The following is an 18,074-nucleotide window of genomic DNA, read 5'->3' as shown; positions in this document are numbered from 1 at the left end:
GACGTTTGGGCTAACTGTACTGTTAGATGGGCGTACCATGAATGTTTGCTTCGTAGGGTGTATTTTAATGGTATTTGTTAGTCATGTTCTCTTTGAACTTCACTCTCATAGTAAGTAAACATACCCTTATCTTTACTACTTAAATGTTAATTATCAATTATCTACAAGAAGTTGGCCCGCCCAATGGAGTACCAGAAACTTTAATGATAAGTTGACCCTGTTCTCTTAATAATAGTATAGATGAGCTTGCAACATTTGATAAGTTGGCCCGCAAGGACGTGAAATTAATAGTTAGGGCTAATCTCAGTTTACTATTTTGAAGTTTCTTGATTTTCAACATTTGATACATGAATTTTTTTTCGTCTTAGTCTAGTACCTAAAGTCATATTATGTGACACTTTCATATATCTGTTAAGTTTTCCATCCAAATATCCGTTAACTGATGACGTGACACATATATGGACAATGAATGGGCACCACGTGTCACTATGGCCTATTTTGCAGCTGAAAGTGAGAGCTATCGTTGTCTGCATTGTTGTCTACTGCGGCGGCTTCACCAACGGAGGTGAAGAGGGTGGAGGTGGGTGGGGTATAGAGGGTTGGGTGGGCGCAGAGGGGAGAAGGGAGTGAGTGGGGAGGTGACGTGAGGTAGGATAGGTGGGTGTGCGGGGAAGGTGGGTACAGATGGTTTCGGTGCAGATAAGAGAAGGGATGGAAGGGGTTGGGGAATGAGGAGTGAGGATACAGCCCAGGAAAAAAAATAATTAATTTTTTTAATTTTTTTAATTACCACGTGGGCTCATAGTGATACGTGGTATCTTGTCATTATCCACCTAGATGCACGTCATCAATTAACGGATGTTTGGACCGAAAACTTAATGGATGTATGACAATGTTAAAAAAATATGACTTTAAGTATCAAACTGGAACGAAAAAAAATTCATATCCTAAATGTTGAAAATTAAAAAATTTTAAAATAGTAAACTGAGATCTAATTTAGTTAAAAATATTTGATAAAGAGAATATGAAAAGAGTGAGGCATTGCCCTACATTTTTTTTCCCGATATAATTATTTCGTGTAATTTGAAACCCACTTGGTCCATTAAAATATATAAATTATGATCACTTTTACCAACCTTTTGTTTGATCACTATTTAATTGATGACAATGACGGCGGCGGTCAAGTGGTTTCCACAATTATCTCTATCCTCAACCTGTCAACCACCCACAGAATGTTTGGTCCAATAAGGAAAAAACCAACAATAAAATGTGGATTGAGCGTAATTTTTGAACTCGGGTATTATCATCGAATTGGTGGGTCTCAGAGGTGCCACACTAGCGTATAAACGTGATAAGGGCATCTTCAAAAGAGATGATGAATTCCAAATATTACATTTTAATTTGATGTTTGATTTGTCAATTTGACATATTGTCAATATCTTCCATCCATTCGATATGTCAAATTTTATTGTTTCATTTATGTTTTCTTAAACAAGAATAACAAAAGTTGTTTGGTTACAGTTTATTGTTTTGTTGATGTTTCAGTTGAAATAATATGGTACGTCATTTGTTACTATTATATGCCTATATGTCATTTTTTACATCTCTTTTTAGAGATGGTCTAAGAAAGTCTTGATGGATTTTGACGGTAGATACCCAAGTGATTTCAAAGATAAACGATATTGACAATGGGTGTGCTATCCACACATCCCATTTTACTTCTCACACACCCTTTGATAATTTCTGTCCAATGATATTCTTCAATTCATCCGATCCGAAGGTCGAAAATTAAAAAGCTGTGTAAGAAGTAAAATGAGGTGTCTGGATATCACACCCCTATTGAAAATTTTGATCGATTTGAAATGTAAATGACTAAAATGATGAATTAGTCAAACTTTAGGCAGCTACTTGGGATTAAAATCTTTATGAAAATTGGGGTAGTTTGTACACGAATTAATGAAGATACTATAATGACTCGATCATTTTGATTAGGATGTGATTTCAGTACTTATAGTTTAACATCATCTTCTTCTTTTTTTTAAATGAGAGAGGATCCTTGTCAGATTCTCTTTGTGATGATCTTAGAGATCCTCTAATCACATCCGTTCATTGTGTATCATACGGTCAGTTTTCGTCAAGTACTGTTTATATTTAATTTTAAATAAAAGAATTTACAATGATCTCTAACCGCATGATGTATGATGAACATATGTAATTTAAGGATCCTCATAATCCTTACAAAGAGAATCCGATGAGAATCCTCACTCATTTTAAATAGCTTCATACATTTTAAATTGAGTATTTTATAATTTGTATAATTACAATATTTGGTGTCAATATTAAATTAAAAGTGTCAAAATCGCTACCATTTTAAATATGAGACTAAATCAACAACAAGAGATAAGCTAGTGGTTTTGCCACCGTAATCCATTTTTTAGAAGTTGGAAAGACTCACAGAGGTACTTCAATCCCCTCTTGATCATCATCGTGCGATTCGCCAACATAAAAAATAAAACTTAAAAGGTGTCGTGTGGAATATAAGCAGAGAATTTGTCCTCAACTACTGTGTCACCTCTTTGCATCATACTCAGTTTACCAAATCCCCATTAAGTATGTTTAGTCTCTAGGCTATAGGCTATAGGTGTACCTAAATCTATATTGTGATTATTTGTAAATATGTGTCCCCTGAAAATACAAAACTTCAACGTGTAGGTTTAAAATGGATTTGAATCCCATTTAGATTCAAATTGTGGGGATCATAAGGATTCTTACATTTTAATCATTTATTATGCATCGTACGGTCAGAAATCATCTGATTTTTTTTATTTAAAATTAAACACAAATAGTATCTGACGAAAACTAATTACATGATGTATGATGAACGGCTAAGATGTGGAGATCCTTAGGATTCCCACAAAGTGAATCCAAAGTGAATCCGGAGAGGATCATTTTCCGTTTAAAAATTCAAGACTCAACAAAATCCGTACTATTAAACATATAAAAATCTAAAGTACACATCGTTTGTCATATAAAATATAATACAAAAGGGAACTCCTTCATACTATTCAATATGACTCACAACAAATTACTAGAATGTATTTTGATAAATTATTTTTCAACAAAAGACTGGAAAATGCATTAGCAGGATTTCACAATGTATTAGTAAACTAAAGTGCATTATCCCAAATTAACCATCACAACCACACAAACAAAAAGTTTACCACGAAATGGATAAGGTAAAGGTCCATGTAAATCCACCAAGGTAAACACCTCACAAAGCTGATGATTAACAACAGTCCTTAGTGGTTAACCACGGTAATTATCAAGCTGTATACGTGTTTTGTTCGTGTTGTATCGGATTATGCGAATAATAGTAAATCAGAAAAGTAAACAAAAAATTAGAGGTAATGAGGAAAAAGTAACTATAAATTGAAAGGGGGCAGGGTAATTAGTTGGAGAGGTTGGAGTTGGACAAAAGCTGCCTCCGTCCCCCAAACAAACAAACAGAACCAGGCAGGTCCTCAATGAGAAATTCCAATCAAACCGTCCGTCTCTCTCTCTCTTCAAACGACATCACGAAATTCGAGACGAGTAAAAAACAAAGAGGGCAAAAAAAATTTAAATAACAAAAAATCTAGGGTTTGCTTAATTTTCTCTCTCTTTCTCTTCGATTTTCTTTCCCTCCAAACAGCCCCGGGAGCGCGGGTGGGGGCGAAAAAATCATTTTTTACAGCTCGGCTTTTTTTCGTTTTCATTTTTATTCTCCTGTTTTTGGTCCTTCGTTCCTCTTCAGATCCTAAGTTTTCTCGGGAAAAAACTTTTTTCCGGGAGAATTTGGCCTGCACCTCCTGCTCTCCGCGACTTTCAACGGTTTTTTGTTCTTCAAGCTCGTCCAAGGTAATTCTCCCTCTCCCCCTCTCTCTCTCTCTGCGACTCTGTTATTTCAATGGAATTTTCCGGGAAAATTTGTATCTTCAGTTTCCTAATCCTCCAATAGGTAAATTTTCAATTTCTTCCCAGATTTTTGGGGAAAGTGTAATTTTTATGCATGCTTGATGGTAGCTATTCATTTTTGGTAAATTTTTTTTTTTTTTGAATTAAGGCAAAACAGAATTTATTTTGGTATTTTTAGGTTTAATATTGTTGCAAATTTTGCTTTTTTTAGGAGTTTTATGTGTGGATTGTTGATCTGAGAGGGACGATAGCTCGTAATCGGAGTGCAGGAAGGGAGGGAAAATTGTTGAAGTTCTTGGATTCATTGAGAGAGGATTTGGGAGCTCCAGGATAAGATTTTTGATATTTAGATGGTTGGTTTGTTCAAATAGTCGAATTTACGGTCGCTGATCTTGAATTGGTTGAATTTTGGATGCACGTTGCTCTATGGATTCAGAAGCATTTCCATCCTCAAGGCCGACGGTGAAATGTTGTAATTGTGAATGTAGTTGTTCGTTGGTGAGTGTTTCTTCAGGGGGGACTTGGCTTCGGTCTGTTAAGAGAAAGTATGGCGAGTTTGAGGATGGTAACCGTTTCTTTATACCCGGGATTGAACTTTATTACAATGCACGAGTCCATATGGAGAACGAATGTGTTGCACTACGCGAGACGCTCAGTAGCCAGCAGAACACGATACAAGATTTGTATACTGAGCTGGACGAGGAGAGGAATGCTTCATCATCCGCTGCCAATGAGGCTATGTCAATGATATTGAGGTTGCAGGGGGAGAAGGCTGAAATACAGATGGAGGCCCGGCAATTCAAGAGTTTCGTTGAGGAGAAGATGGCACATGACCAGCAGGAGCTTTTGGCACTGGAAGATTTTCTGTATAAGAGAGAACAGGCGATTCAGGCACTCACGTGTGAAGTGCAGGCCTATAAGCATAGAATGATGAGTTATGGGCTCACGGAGTCTGAGGCAGAAGGTGAGAATGGTTCCTTTAGCCGTATCCAGAGTGTGGGTGACTTTGAAGCCCAGTATGAACTTCCGACAACGCCCACATATGAATACCCACCTTTGAAATGTAAAATAAATGAGACCCAAGGTGCGTTGGAGTGTGATGATGATGCAGATGTTGAGAAATATGCATTTGGTGAGACCCCTCGTGGGAGAGAGCATTTGAGAAATTTGGAAAGCAGGCTCCATCAGATGGAGAGGAGTCCGAGTGGCAGTTCGATGGGAGGGGATTTTTCAGGTTCCAAGAACATTTTTGAAAAGGTGGTGGTTGGCCATTCTCCTCGGCGGTCAAGACATTCCGGAAGACTTTCAAGTGACTCACCTATGTATACGGTTAAAGAAACTGGTCCAGATTTTGCTGAATCTCCTAGATATAACAGCAGCTTCAGGAAGGCAGACTATGTCTCACAGTCTGAGGACTACCCAAATACAAGAAAGTTTGATAATATATCAGAAGTTGGAGATGACACGAGTGATAGAATTTATACCATTGACTCTGTTCATAACGGAGCACCTTACAATGGTTATACAGAAGCCAAATCTGGAGTAACTCCGAGGGGACTTACTGGGCCTGATTTTGAGGATCCTGATGTCATGAAGCTCTATATGAGGCTTCAGGCACTTGAGGCTGACAGGGAGTCAATGAGGCAGGCAATGCTTTCTATGCGAACAGATAAAGCTCAACTGGTATTGCTTAAAGAAATAGCTCAACATTTGTGTAAAGATATGTCACCGGAGAAACAAATGATTGTGAAGAAGCCATCTCCCGTTAGAAGCTTTTCTTTCATTTCTGTTTTTAAGGTAATTTTGGATTTCATCTATTGGCAATTGAAATTTAATTTCTAATAGTGCTACATGGTTGATTATTTTCATTTATTCTTATGTTTAAGCCAGAGAATGCTATCAACATTATCGTTTCCATGGACCATTATGTATTAACACTAGTTGTCTGTTTAATTGTTGTGTTCAGTGGATCATGTCCTTTGTTTTCTGGAGAAGGAGGGCACGCCGAAGCAAGTATGTAGCTCATACTTCTTACTATCAGAACAAATATAAATCAGTAGTTTTACCTTTGTTATACAACTGACACAATCATTTTGTTGACGAAATGAAAACCAATATGTTATAATTTGGAAAAGACGAAGGCATACTCATCTAAGCAACAAGCACTGTTTACAGCAACAATTATAAGCTATGCAGAAGAATAATTTGAAACAAATAATTCTAGTCTCACTACGATGTATATCCACGGCACTATGGTTTTTTTTTCCGCATTGCTGGTTGTTTATGCCCATATTATGGTTTTCTAACATCTTTAAACATAATTTCAGGCATATGTTTGGGCTATCAGCCAATGTGGGTTTGCTTATGCTTCTAGACAAGGGTCCCCATGTAAGGCAGTGGAGATGTCTTACAAGTACACAAGTGTAAAACCAGTTAGCAAACATCCGTCATATCCATATCAAAAGCTATGCTCACATGTGGACACACGTACCAAAGGGCATTTTAAATGACACTTCTACAAGTAGTTTCGGCATTCTTTTCCTGGCTTGGTTGGTTGTGCTGCTGAATTTTGGTTTATGTGCAGAGTGTTGTTTTGATTCAATTTTTCTTTTCCTGGGGGTTTGAGTGTAATTTTCTGGCTGACGGACGAACCATGGCGATGTTTTGAGCGTGCTTGCTCTCATGTATGGTTCCTTGGAATTCAGCTCAAAGCTGTGTCATTTGACAGTCCTCTCCTGTACATTGCAGATGATTGTATGATTGATTTCCAATTCAAAATATGCAAAAGGCCTATTCTTTTAGCCCTAGTTTTTGCAGGTTTTTACGGTTTTACCATAAAGGGATTTCAAAATCTTCGTTCTTGTTGGAATATAATTTGGTCATTTACCCCTATATTATTCCTCTTTGAAACCCAACTGCTCCCTAAAGCATGAGTGGATATGCTTTTTTGGACCACCACCACGCAAAAGTGCTTTCAACAAATCGATTGGTTTGCTTTGTTTAAATAATGCTGGTTTGATAGGGTCATGTGTATTGTCCTTCCCTTTGTCATAATTGCTTTTTTTTTCAACTTTGTCAAAATTAAGGTAAGATTTCCCCAAGTTCCAATTGTACGTTTTCAGATGCTTTCATGTCAGATTTGGACAGTGATTTCTTATTCTAAATTACTCTAATTTACCGAAGGGGATTAGAACACGGTATAAAGTTGTCCTACACAGTTAGCCTTGCGCTCGTTTTCTAATTACACTTTTTAACTTGGGTTTTATAATAGATGATTTATAACAACTTTCATCAATAGTTATAACTACTTAGCAGTACGAAAAATGAATTGTCAGAAATGAATCAAGGAAATACATTTTTTTCCTCAACTAACAATCTAATGGATAAAAAGTCGGACATACTGAAGACAAACTTGATCCTTAACAAAGTTCTATGGGAATGAGACAAATTGTAGCCTGCTGAATTAATCTTGTTACTAAACATGCTGATTAAGTTTAATAAGGTTTGAGGAGCACATTGTTTGACCATTCTCATGGACCAGTTCAATGGCAAGGCAGCCAATGGTGGGTGGGTGAGCACATTCTTTCAACCTTAAGACATATTCCTCGTGACTACTCATCCTTTTTTCTAGAGCATTAAATCCACTAATTCTAAATCTTCTTATTTTCGTAAATGAGAATAGTTTAGAATTTTGTTTTACCAAAAATAGCTTGTGTGGCTAATCCAGTTAGTCAGATCAATGTGCTTGTCTTTTTGCCTCAAGTTCAAATCTCCTTCCATTTTCTTGACAGAAAAATCATTCGATTTTATAAGAGGAAAACTAACGAAAAGTCCTCAAAAATTTTAGTTTTAATGAAAATGACAACATAAAGGTGTAAGTGATTAGTACCAAGAAAGGTAAAAATGTCATTTTTCGTTAAAAGTGAACAGTATCAAGAGTGTTTCGTTAAAACTCCATTTTATAAGTTTAGTTTTTTCACCAATAATTAAATTCTCTCTCTCATGCCGTATTGACAAATACAACTCCAATTTCCAATGAGCACCACATTCGAGGCGCGCTGACCATCACCCGTTTATATGACGTAGTCATAACATGCATGAAAATATAACTAAAATTATCAACTGACAAGTGAACTCTAAAGTCCAATTAAGTTCTCTCTTGTGCCATTGTGGAAAAATATGATAACATTCCAATGCAGGATTTTTGGTCCCCCAAATCACCTTACGTCTTCAGGACGATGTTGTGGGGGACAAGTTCTACCTATAAGATTGTAGTAGTGTCATATTTATTTTCCCCTATTACATGAAGATTTCAATCTATAACGTTGTTCAAGATGGGTTTTTTATTTGGGAAATTGAAGGTTATAGAACAATTTTAAACTTTTATGGGAAAGTCAATATGACCGACATGACATGATCAACATGAATTCTCACACAATAAATATCCAAAATGCCTATGCATATGCTGCTTTCAATACTCAACATGATCGATAACCTTTAGGTCCATTCCATCCTCCAAATGCAAAATCTTAATTGTCAATCGTATTGTTTAACATGGTATACATAGTGGGGTATTTAAGACATTTCACAAGTGTTTTGTACAAACAATGCAGTTACAACTTGTTCTAGTACAACCGGTAAATCATAACTTTTTTTTTTATACAAAGATATATTATAATAAAGAAGAATATCATTAAATTATAGTATTAAATGATACAATAAAAATAATTTGTATTAAACCTATTATAGATAACTAACATTGTACGGTTATATTAGTACGGTAACATCCCGTGCCAATAAAATATAAACGTGTAATTTTTATTCACATCTCTTTTTTTTATTGGCATAAGACGTTAACAGGCGCGGTGTAGCTACACCAATCTAGCTAAAACCCTGCCCCATAACTCAGCCGTTGTCCAGTATCAGCAAAAACCCTCTCCATTCTCCATGCTTAGCTGCAAAACCCTATTGTCCCAAAGGACCAAATCCATCAGGAAGAAGAAGAAAACCAAATCCAAAAACAAGAAAACAACCAAATCTGTATCCACAAAACAAAACCCCATTTCCAAAAACTACCAAGAATTAGAGGAAGAGGAAGAAGATGAAGATTTTGAACAAGGTTTCAATCTCAAGGCCTCAGCTCCATCGAGCTCCCATGGAGTTCAGCCACTGGGAAATCTCTACCTCAGCCCAGGTTCTGTCAACTCAAGGAACACTGGATTAGGTAATCTCCAAACCCTAACAGATGAACTTGTTCTTGAGATTTTGGGGCTTTTGGGTGGGACCCACTTGGGGGTTTTGGCCACTGTAAGCAAATCTTTCTATGTTTTTGCAAATCATGAGCCCCTCTGGAGGAACCTTGTGTTGGATGATCTAAAGGGTAGGCTTTTGTATAATGGGTCTTGGAAATCTACTTACATTGCTGCTCATTGCCCTTCGTTTGATGTGTCAAGTATCCGTGTTTCGGGTTTGAGAGTTAGGGACTTTTATTCTGACTATCTCTTCCAGAGCTGGCTTTGTGCCAATCTTGAGATGAAACCCGAGTGGCTTGAAAGGGATAATATAATCAGGAGAAGGGGCATTTCGGTTGAGGAGTTCATTTCGGTTTTTGAGGAACCGAATAAACCGGTGCTGTTGGAAGGGTGTATGGATAACTGGGTTGCATTGGAGAAATGGGATAGGGATTATTTAGTTCATTTGTGTGGTGATGTTCAATTTTCGGTTGGGCCAGTGGAGACGAAGCTTGGGGACTATTTTCGGTATGCTGATCAGGCGAGAGAAGAGAGGCCGCTGTATTTATTTGACCCAAAATTTGGAGAAAAAGTAGCAACTTTGGGTTCTGAGTATGAAGTTCCGGTGTACTTTAGGGAGGACTTATTTGGTGTTTTGGGCATTGAGAGGCCAGATTATAGATGGATAATAATTGGACCAGCTGGGTCAGGTTCATCATTCCACATTGATCCTAATTCGACTTCAGCTTGGAATGCAGTGATCACGGGGTCAAAGAAGTGGGTGTTGTTTCCTCCTGATGTGGTTCCTCCCGGGGTGCATCCCAGTCCAGATGGAGCTGAGGTGGCATGTCCTGTTTCAATAATTGAATGGTTCATGAACTTCTATGGTGCAACAAAGACTTGGAAGAAGAAACCCATTGAATGCATTTGTAAGGCTGGGGAGGTGATTTTTGTACCTCGTGGATGGTGGCATTTGGTGATCAACTTGGAGGAATCAATTGCCATTACACAGAATTATGTTAGCAGGTTTTTTTTCTTATATAACTCATGGTTCATAGTCTATAACTTTTGTCGTATTTCTTGTTATAATGGTGAACTCTCTGCTCCTACTATATATTAAAAGAACAGATTACATAACACCATTTTTCAAAGGCCACGTGGAAACCCTGTGAATTTAGGGGATTATTAGGTGAAACTTTAAGCATTCAATTGTGATATTTCTCATTGAGTGATTTAAGAAGCAGTAAATGATATACCCTAAATTGCTGCAGCCCTAGGTTGTGATGAGAAATTTGTAGGTGCTTGAATCATGGCCATAGTCCTAGGGGTACAAAAGTATAATACTTTTAGGTAGTCCTGAATGTTGGTGTCTGATTCTTTGTTTTCCCCGTTGTGTGATTACCGAATTTGTTTCCTTTGGAGTACCTTTAACCATGCAATTTGAAAAAGATTCTTTTAAGGGAGGGATATTTGATATCTTTCTGCTGTGTTGACAAGAAAGCAAATAGATTTAGTTTACATAAAGATGCTTGAAGTAGAGGCTTCATCGGTCAAGTTAAATCTGTTAAAACTTTTTTCGAAACTGAGAGATGTCTAATAGGCATGACGGAGATGAAGTTAGTGAATCACAAGGGTTGTGTATATTCTTGATCCCACATTTCTAAGAAAGTAAAACTTTTTAGTTACTACTGCCCTAATGTTTTGTACTTATGAGCAATTAGCTCACTGTGGAATATAACGATGTGGAGCAGGCGTGTCATGTGGCTTATGACAAATAGGTATTTGAATTCAAGCATATGGGAGAAAGCAGAATTGTTTTAGCAAATAGATACATCATGTTCATGTTGACAGGAAAACTATGTCAATGTGTACAAAGATTCTTACCACTGACCATTCATAATATCCACTGTTTTGGAACAGAAAAGGGTGGTTTGCCGTTAGTTACCTGGCTTTTTTTGTTTTTGCAGGAGAAATTTGTTGAACGTCTTGGATTTTCTTAAGAGGCCAAATGCCAGCACTCTGGTATCCGGAACCAGAGATCGAGTGAATTTGTATGACAAGTTTAAAAATGCCATTGAGGCTTCTTTTCCTGGAACTATTGATCACCTGACTCGGAAAGCAGAGGAGAAGAATGCCCAGCAGAAAAAACCATCCTTCTGGGATTCAGTTACGGATTCAAAGGCGGGTGCTTTCAAGTTCTCTTTCTAGTCGAAAGAGACCACAAACACAGAAACTGCAACAGTCCTCCCTCCAGAAGAAAAGCGAAAAGAACAATTTTGACACTAATTTTTTTGGTTTGACATTGTTGTATTTCATTCCTTGACCCTATGAGCTTGCACCTTTTTATTGTTCCCAATTTTCAAATATCAAATTCACTAGGAACTTGCCTGTCACCGTAGTGGCGCGCCCGTGCCATCGATACGTCATATGGAGAAACTTACATGTCTTTCTGTCGTTGGCACAAAATGCCATAGTGCAGATGTACTTGTGCCGTGTAAGTCCTCAGAAGTATCCCAAATGGGGGATATTTCCACTCGCACGTTAACTCTGTTATAGTCAGTCTCAACCATTCACAGGGAGAAAAACTGGATAAATTTTATTGAGGCGTTTTATTCCTTCACAGGGAGAATAACTAGGAAAACAACCAAATAGTTGGCAGATTTCTCATAAGTTTTGTCAATAAAACCATTCAGTATTAAAGTACAGAGAAATTAAGTTAGGATCAAAGACTGATATAAAACCATCACCGTGGCGAAAATATACGACTATTTCTAGTCGGCTTCTAAGGTAGGAGAAAGGGAAGCTGAATAACAACCATTTGAGAACTTCAAAGTTTTCAAGAAACCCAAATGCAAGTGAGGCGTAACGATGGCTTCTGGAATACCAAAAGTAGAGGTGCTTTTGTGCAAGTCTTCAGCTGGCGCATCAGGACAATCAGATTTCTCAGGAACTGCTTCTACAGCAACATTCAACCCGTTTGATGTAGGTTGGTTCATAAAGCTGGAAGCAGGTCAAATCAAATAAAAGAACTAGTTAAGATCGATATTGGATTAGTGTGACAATGCCAACTGAATGCAGACTAGTGTAGTGCAATCTGTAACAAACTCCAGATTGGAGATAGGCTCAATGCAGCATGGCATCCAAAGGTTATAGCAAAATCCATCGTTTCACTTGGCCTTAAATTTGTGAGTATTCATCTACTTACGGAACTTGGTGCACACACGTTAATGTTTACCTCGCCTCAAAGCTTCTCCCTTCAGAACCCAGAAGGGCACATAGGCTGCAAATAATCCATGGTGGAAGATATGCATCCTTAATTTCAACACTCGAGCAGAGACCAGCGGATGAGCCTTGCATGGATCCATCATCTTTTGTGGTGGTCTTTTTGGGAGCAACAATATGGTCTGCTCTTTTCAATTCCGTGCATTTAATCTGGAAAAAACGGTACAGTAAAAAGTTCCATTAGTATTTCTGAGAACATTGCACCGTAATGAAGGCAAGTACACACATTCAGAACAAATGGAAGGGGGGAGCATGAAATTGTTCTCTCCATGGGTCTGGGAACTATATTAGGTTAAAACATAGGGCCAACAAGTCACTATCTATGATACGCTTTAAATCAGGAATTCACTCTAATACGTTACAATAGCACGAAGCTCCAACCAAAAGCACATAACTGACGTAGAATTCAGGTTTTTGGTAACAAGACATGCTGACTCTGTTGTCTAGGTACAGTCCCTGGCACAACAATTAATGGTGCTAAGGTACCCCAAACATTTTTCGCACTCACCTCTGGAGAAGAAATGGCAGCATTCTGAAACGGCACAGGTGAATATAACACAGGGACATCCATTACCATTAAAGCAGTCAACAACGACCTGAACATGAAACCAGAAGCAAGGTAGAGTGAGATGATAAGGATCCAAAATACATATTTAATCAATTTAGCCAGATGACATGGAATTGAAAAGTAAGTATAACATACCTATAATTTAACAAAATATCAAACACTCCATGTACATTTTTATTGCCATTGAAAACTAGCAATGATTCCGGGGTATTATCTATATCAGAAGAGGAACTCAAGCGCCGTGTCTGCAACAATTTTAAATGGGGGCACAAATAAGTCGAGCAAAAAAGTGATATTTGAAACTTGTAACACACAAATGATGGATGCAAATGGTTTGAGAAGAGAAACTACTGCCCAGTATACCCAGTTCAGTAAAACAATATAGCACCAAGTCTTACCCGCCATCAAATCCCACAACAGGCAGGTAAAGGTATTCCATGACCCTCACCATGCCTACAATCAGATAAGCAAAACTAGTACAAACTGCAAATAAGGGGAAGAACAACAGATATTAACCTGGCCAAAATTCTGTTTCTCCATCTCTGAGAGCTCAACAAGAACATCTGGAGTGACTTGCTCTACTTTAGAACGGCAAAGAGGCATAGAGAAAGAAACATCCTAATGGCATTATTGTCAAGAGGCAAAATGTCAGAAATGATAGACAAAAGGGCAGTACAAGGTCCATCCTGATATAAAAACACACTACACAGACAAGGCTTAACCTTCAGAAATTAGCCATGGTCCATAATTGTGTGTGAAAAGCAATATTGAACCAAGAGCAAAAGCTTGCAGCTCGAGTGTTATATACATTTTCAAAGACTTTGTATGAGGAAAAGGTAGAAGCCATAAATTGGAACCCTAGTTAATTATTCAGTTCAATGATTTATGACTTTCATCTAGTAACTTAGTGAATATCTAAATGCAAGAGAAAAACGTTCAAATGAATAATGATATAGATTACACCTAACCAAGACTTCTTTCTGTAAATGCTGTAAGCATTACAATAAAAGTACAAATTACAGAAAAAAAAACAAAGTTTTGAGAAATACTACAAGTAAAACTTACATGCTCTCTTAACAATGATCGTATGGCTCTTGTTGACTGGGAGATACAAGCATTGCTGATGCGTTTTGAGCCCACAGAGACATTACAAGCCGTGAACATTACCACAAAATATGGAGTACACACTAGAAGAATTGTACATGTAAACAGCAATCAGTGTGGAGTCCATGTGGAAAGAAAAATAGGATCTAATTGGTTCAAAGATATTGGGATGGAGCACAAGACTCCGGAAAGGGAAGTTTATGCCTTCTTGATATGAATGGTAAGCTGTAATTTAAAAAAATAATAATAATAAAACAAATATAGAATTGTTTTCTGTTTGATGGTTATAATTCTAATTACAAGTGTCATCATGCAAACACTACCATAACACAGAGGGAGAAATCAACCCTTGTAAATTGAATAAGGCAGAATACATATGTATCCCCACTCCAAGAAGGATGGGTACCTCAGGAGAGAGAAACAACTCACAATCAATGATAGTAATTCATCCAAAAAGTAGTACATATATAGTCAAAACATAAGCGAAAGTGGCTTGAAAAAACATAATATACAGGCAAGAGAAATTACCATAAAAGATATCACAGGTACCATTACGAAGCATGTAGTATAGACTCTGAAATGAGTCATCCCATGCTACCTGTCGTTTTCTCAAGAATTCTGTTTCCACTGCAAAAGGGAAAATGATTGATGAAAACATGTCAGGAAAAAGATACATTGGGAATAACAGTATACTAAAAGCTTATGTAGCACACCTCCCTCAACTGTTGATGATGTCAAAACTTGTATGAGAGAAGGCGGTAAGGTAGATTGAGGGTAAACCCACGAATATAATTGTTTAGAACTAATGACATGGGAATTCGATATGAGCCCTGAGCCATGGCTCATATTTTGATCCTGATCATGATCGGATTGGAACTTGAGATTCGGTATACTAGTGTAGGCACCGCATGCTATTGTCCTATGAATCCTAAAAATGTGAAAACAATATAACCTGAATAATCAATTACCAACATCCTGCCAACTGTAACCAATCAAAACGAATAGAAGTAACTGCAACATTAGCAGAGTATGGGTGTGGCAGGAGCATAGTATGTTGGTGAATTTAAACACTAAAGACAAATGATATGGGCAGTTTCCTCATGTTTGCACTACCTTTTTTTTTTAAAATCATTTATTTACTAATAAAAATTAATGTATGGCTTGAATCCATATGATACTTGCATCTGGGCAATTCTTTTAATATAATACTTGTATATGAACCATCCATAAGCATAATATGATGATTTGACTAAGCCATCAGCAGTGGCCAATGCCTTATATGCTAAAAATTCATTTTTCTAACACTTTCCAGACTGTCTTCAAGAATGTTGAAGTAAAATGTCACATATTTGCACCCGTTCTTCAATATTATTAAAGTGAAATTAGACTGAAGACACCTGATTAGGTTGAAAACTTATAAACATGATCATGACAAAACAAGTGAACATACACTACAGGTCACTACAGATCATCTTAGTTAAGTGTCTTATGCACGCACCTAAAGAATTTAACTAAGCATTGGGAGAGAATAACAAATCAAAAGGAATGAAAAAGTAGTGACCGTCCTGTCTTAAGCACTGGAAACTAAACTAACTGTCTTTTTAATAAACACATTTTACTAGCAATTCTAAAAGAATACAAAACTATGTAATCAACCATGGAGATACAAACTCAAGACTAACTAACAGAAATGAAAACTAAACAGATTTTATAGCAGTTGTACATTTACCAATTCACCGGGGAAGAGGACACCACCCGCATACTACTTTTCAAAGAAAAATCCAGAGGAACCTTTCCATCAGGCAAGCAAAAGTTGCCGAAACCAGGTGATGTAGGATTGCCACTTCTTTCAGAAATATAAGCGGATGAGCCAATTGTAGATTCCTGGGCATCTATTCCTTTTAACGCTTTATCCTGTTAAAATTAGCATAAAACTGTTAATAACAGATTCTTTTAACTATGTAGATAAAAGGAAAGGATACTAAGTATACCACATCGACAGCTGCAAAGTCCGATAATCTGTCACCGCCTGATGAAAGCTCAGTAACACTACGGAAAGTAGTTTGACTACACTTTTCAATAGTTCGAAAAACTTTTGCCGCGCCTTCTTCAGTATTTTCAGCAGAATCTATATTTTGGGGACTTCCCGGAAAAGAAGATGGAATTGATAAGAAAATAAGAATGTGCCTGTTTTTCATAAACCAGATAATATTGGAATAAAGGCATACCCAGAAAGTTGGTGTTTCCTCTTGGAAGCCAAATTAGAAAGCATAGAAAGATTCTTCACACTGCTAGGTTTCTCCATTGAATTACTTTCCTGAACAAAATATTAGGGTATTTTTGCATAATACTAACCACATTTAAAATTGAGTAGTAAAATAAGAGGTTTGAAGAAAAATAAATAGAACATCTTATTTAAGATTATGTGCAAACCTTAGCATTCTCTTTTCCAGAGAGTATCTTGAACCTAGATTTTTTTGCAGGGTAAACTTCATCCATACGAATGTCAATGTATCTAGGATTCCTTGACGGTTCTTGTTTCTTTTGCCCATTTTCTGCCTCACTAATGTTGCAGAAAGAAAATAAGTCGGTGACTTTCAACAATAAAAAACCTAAAAAGAAGTAAGAAAATCTTACTTTGTAGAACCAAGCAAAGGGGCTGGAGATTCATCACTTATCTCCACAGCAGTCATCCGCTGCTCTCCCTGTCAAGCATGCTTTATAAATCAGAACCTTCTTACTAATATAGCCTGTCAAATTATATGACAAGCTTTTGAAAATCCACTTCAGTTAAAATCTATGCGTGTAAGAGCACTTAGTCATACATCAGTGTTACTTTGTAAAAAGTAGATGTAGCACTAGGCCTTAAAAACTATACTGCAGCCTACGCATAACCCTATGCGGCAGTGCCAATCCCACTAAACACGGGGTCCTAGGAGGAGAGATCCTCTTAAACTGTTTTCAAAATGTTTAACAAAATAACCAAATAATAAGAAGATCGACGATACAATGATGGCATCTCTACATATCCAGCCAAAAGTTGAAAAAATGTATCAGGACAAAAGCCAAAAAAAGTTGAAAAAAATGTATCCAGACAATGCAACGATAAGAATTAAAATCAGGCAATTAAATAAATTTCTGCAACCTCCAAAAGTGCTAATAATAAGAAGACCAGAGTCCGGACAGAAGCAAAACCATGAGTTCAACAACTTACTCTCAGTTGGGATGGTGTCTTTCTCTTGACTGTTGAATTCCCACCACCAATCTTCAGAGAAGTGGGAGGCAGAGAACCGGGTGGAGCAACCATCGCCATACGTTAGTCTCAAACACTGTCAACAGCAGATCTTTTACTTACAGTTCGAGCATCGATTCAATATTCATGAGTAAAATAAAACCATTCAAATTCCCAGCTAGCTAACCCTCAATTTCTTCACAACAAGAACTACAAATGAATAAATTTAAGAAATATACCTTTCAAAAGGAAAAAGAAATCAGTTTTGTAATTCTTCACCTATCTAGCAGTTGATATTGATTACCATTCCAGATATCCCAATCTCAAACTTGATTACCATCGAACACGTTATGAACCCTAATCAACTACTGAGTAAAATTACCCAAAAATAAATTAATTGCGTCAAAATCTTGAAATTTTGTAATCTGAAGATTGGTAGAATAATGTCTAACCTCAGCGAAGGAGAGATTTCCAGGGCAAAGCCATTGGCAGCCGATGAAATCTCAGTGCAGCGTAGCGACGGACGGGATTAATCAATCCGGCGTGTCGATCGATTTGCCCCCGAAAAATTTCGTGTTTCGGAGAGTAGGGCAAACCGAAGATGCGGAGAGAGAGAGAGAGAGAGAGAGAGAGAGAGAGAGAGTGGGCCGATGAAATCTCAGTGCAGCGTAGCGACGGACGGGATTAATCAATCCGGCATGTC

The 18,074-nt window shown here is 37.3% G+C and overlaps 3 protein-coding genes across 3 annotated transcripts; 2 read left to right on the top strand and 1 right to left on the bottom strand.

The window, feature by feature from the left end:
- The first annotated feature begins 3,452 nt into the window (after positions 1 to 3,452).
- LOC126593914 (myosin-binding protein 7) lies at positions 3,453 to 6,755 on the top strand. Its single transcript, XM_050260086.1, has 4 exons — positions 3,453 to 3,897; positions 4,166 to 5,751; positions 5,921 to 5,967; positions 6,282 to 6,755. The coding sequence occupies exons 2-4, from the start codon at positions 4,381 to 4,383 to the stop codon at positions 6,379 to 6,381; spliced, it is 1,518 nt and encodes a 505-aa protein (XP_050116043.1). The 5' UTR covers positions 3,453 to 3,897; positions 4,166 to 4,380; the 3' UTR covers positions 6,382 to 6,755.
- Positions 6,756 to 8,818: 2,063 nt separating this feature from the next.
- LOC126593842 (arginine-specific demethylase JMJ22) lies at positions 8,819 to 11,567 on the top strand. The gene is made up of 2 exons (XM_050259984.1): positions 8,819 to 10,211; positions 11,153 to 11,567. The coding sequence occupies exons 1-2, from the start codon at positions 8,902 to 8,904 to the stop codon at positions 11,391 to 11,393; spliced, it is 1,551 nt and encodes a 516-aa protein (XP_050115941.1). The 5' UTR covers positions 8,819 to 8,901; the 3' UTR covers positions 11,394 to 11,567.
- Positions 11,568 to 11,814: 247 nt separating this feature from the next.
- LOC126593841 (uncharacterized) lies at positions 11,815 to 18,032 on the bottom strand. The gene is made up of 15 exons (XM_050259983.1): positions 17,824 to 18,032; positions 17,354 to 17,468; positions 16,777 to 16,844; positions 16,573 to 16,702; positions 16,368 to 16,456; positions 16,131 to 16,281; positions 15,869 to 16,053; positions 14,853 to 15,067; positions 14,668 to 14,766; positions 14,101 to 14,222; positions 13,552 to 13,653; positions 13,171 to 13,280; positions 12,976 to 13,063; positions 12,421 to 12,617; positions 11,815 to 12,185 (listed from the first exon to the last, which is right to left on the bottom strand). Exons 2-15 carry the CDS (start codon positions 17,450 to 17,452, stop codon positions 11,957 to 11,959), a joined length of 1,884 nt encoding a protein of 627 aa, XP_050115940.1. The 5' UTR covers positions 17,453 to 17,468; positions 17,824 to 18,032; the 3' UTR covers positions 11,815 to 11,956.
- Between the last annotated feature and the right edge of the window lie 42 nt (positions 18,033 to 18,074).

This window comes from Malus sylvestris, chromosome 12 (genome assembly GCF_916048215.2).
Source record: "Malus sylvestris chromosome 12, drMalSylv7.2, whole genome shotgun sequence".
Lineage (NCBI taxonomy): Eukaryota > Viridiplantae > Streptophyta > Magnoliopsida > Rosales > Rosaceae > Malus > Malus sylvestris.
The sequence above is the reverse complement of the archived record's forward strand: the minus strand, read 5'-3'. Positions and strand labels throughout refer to the sequence as shown.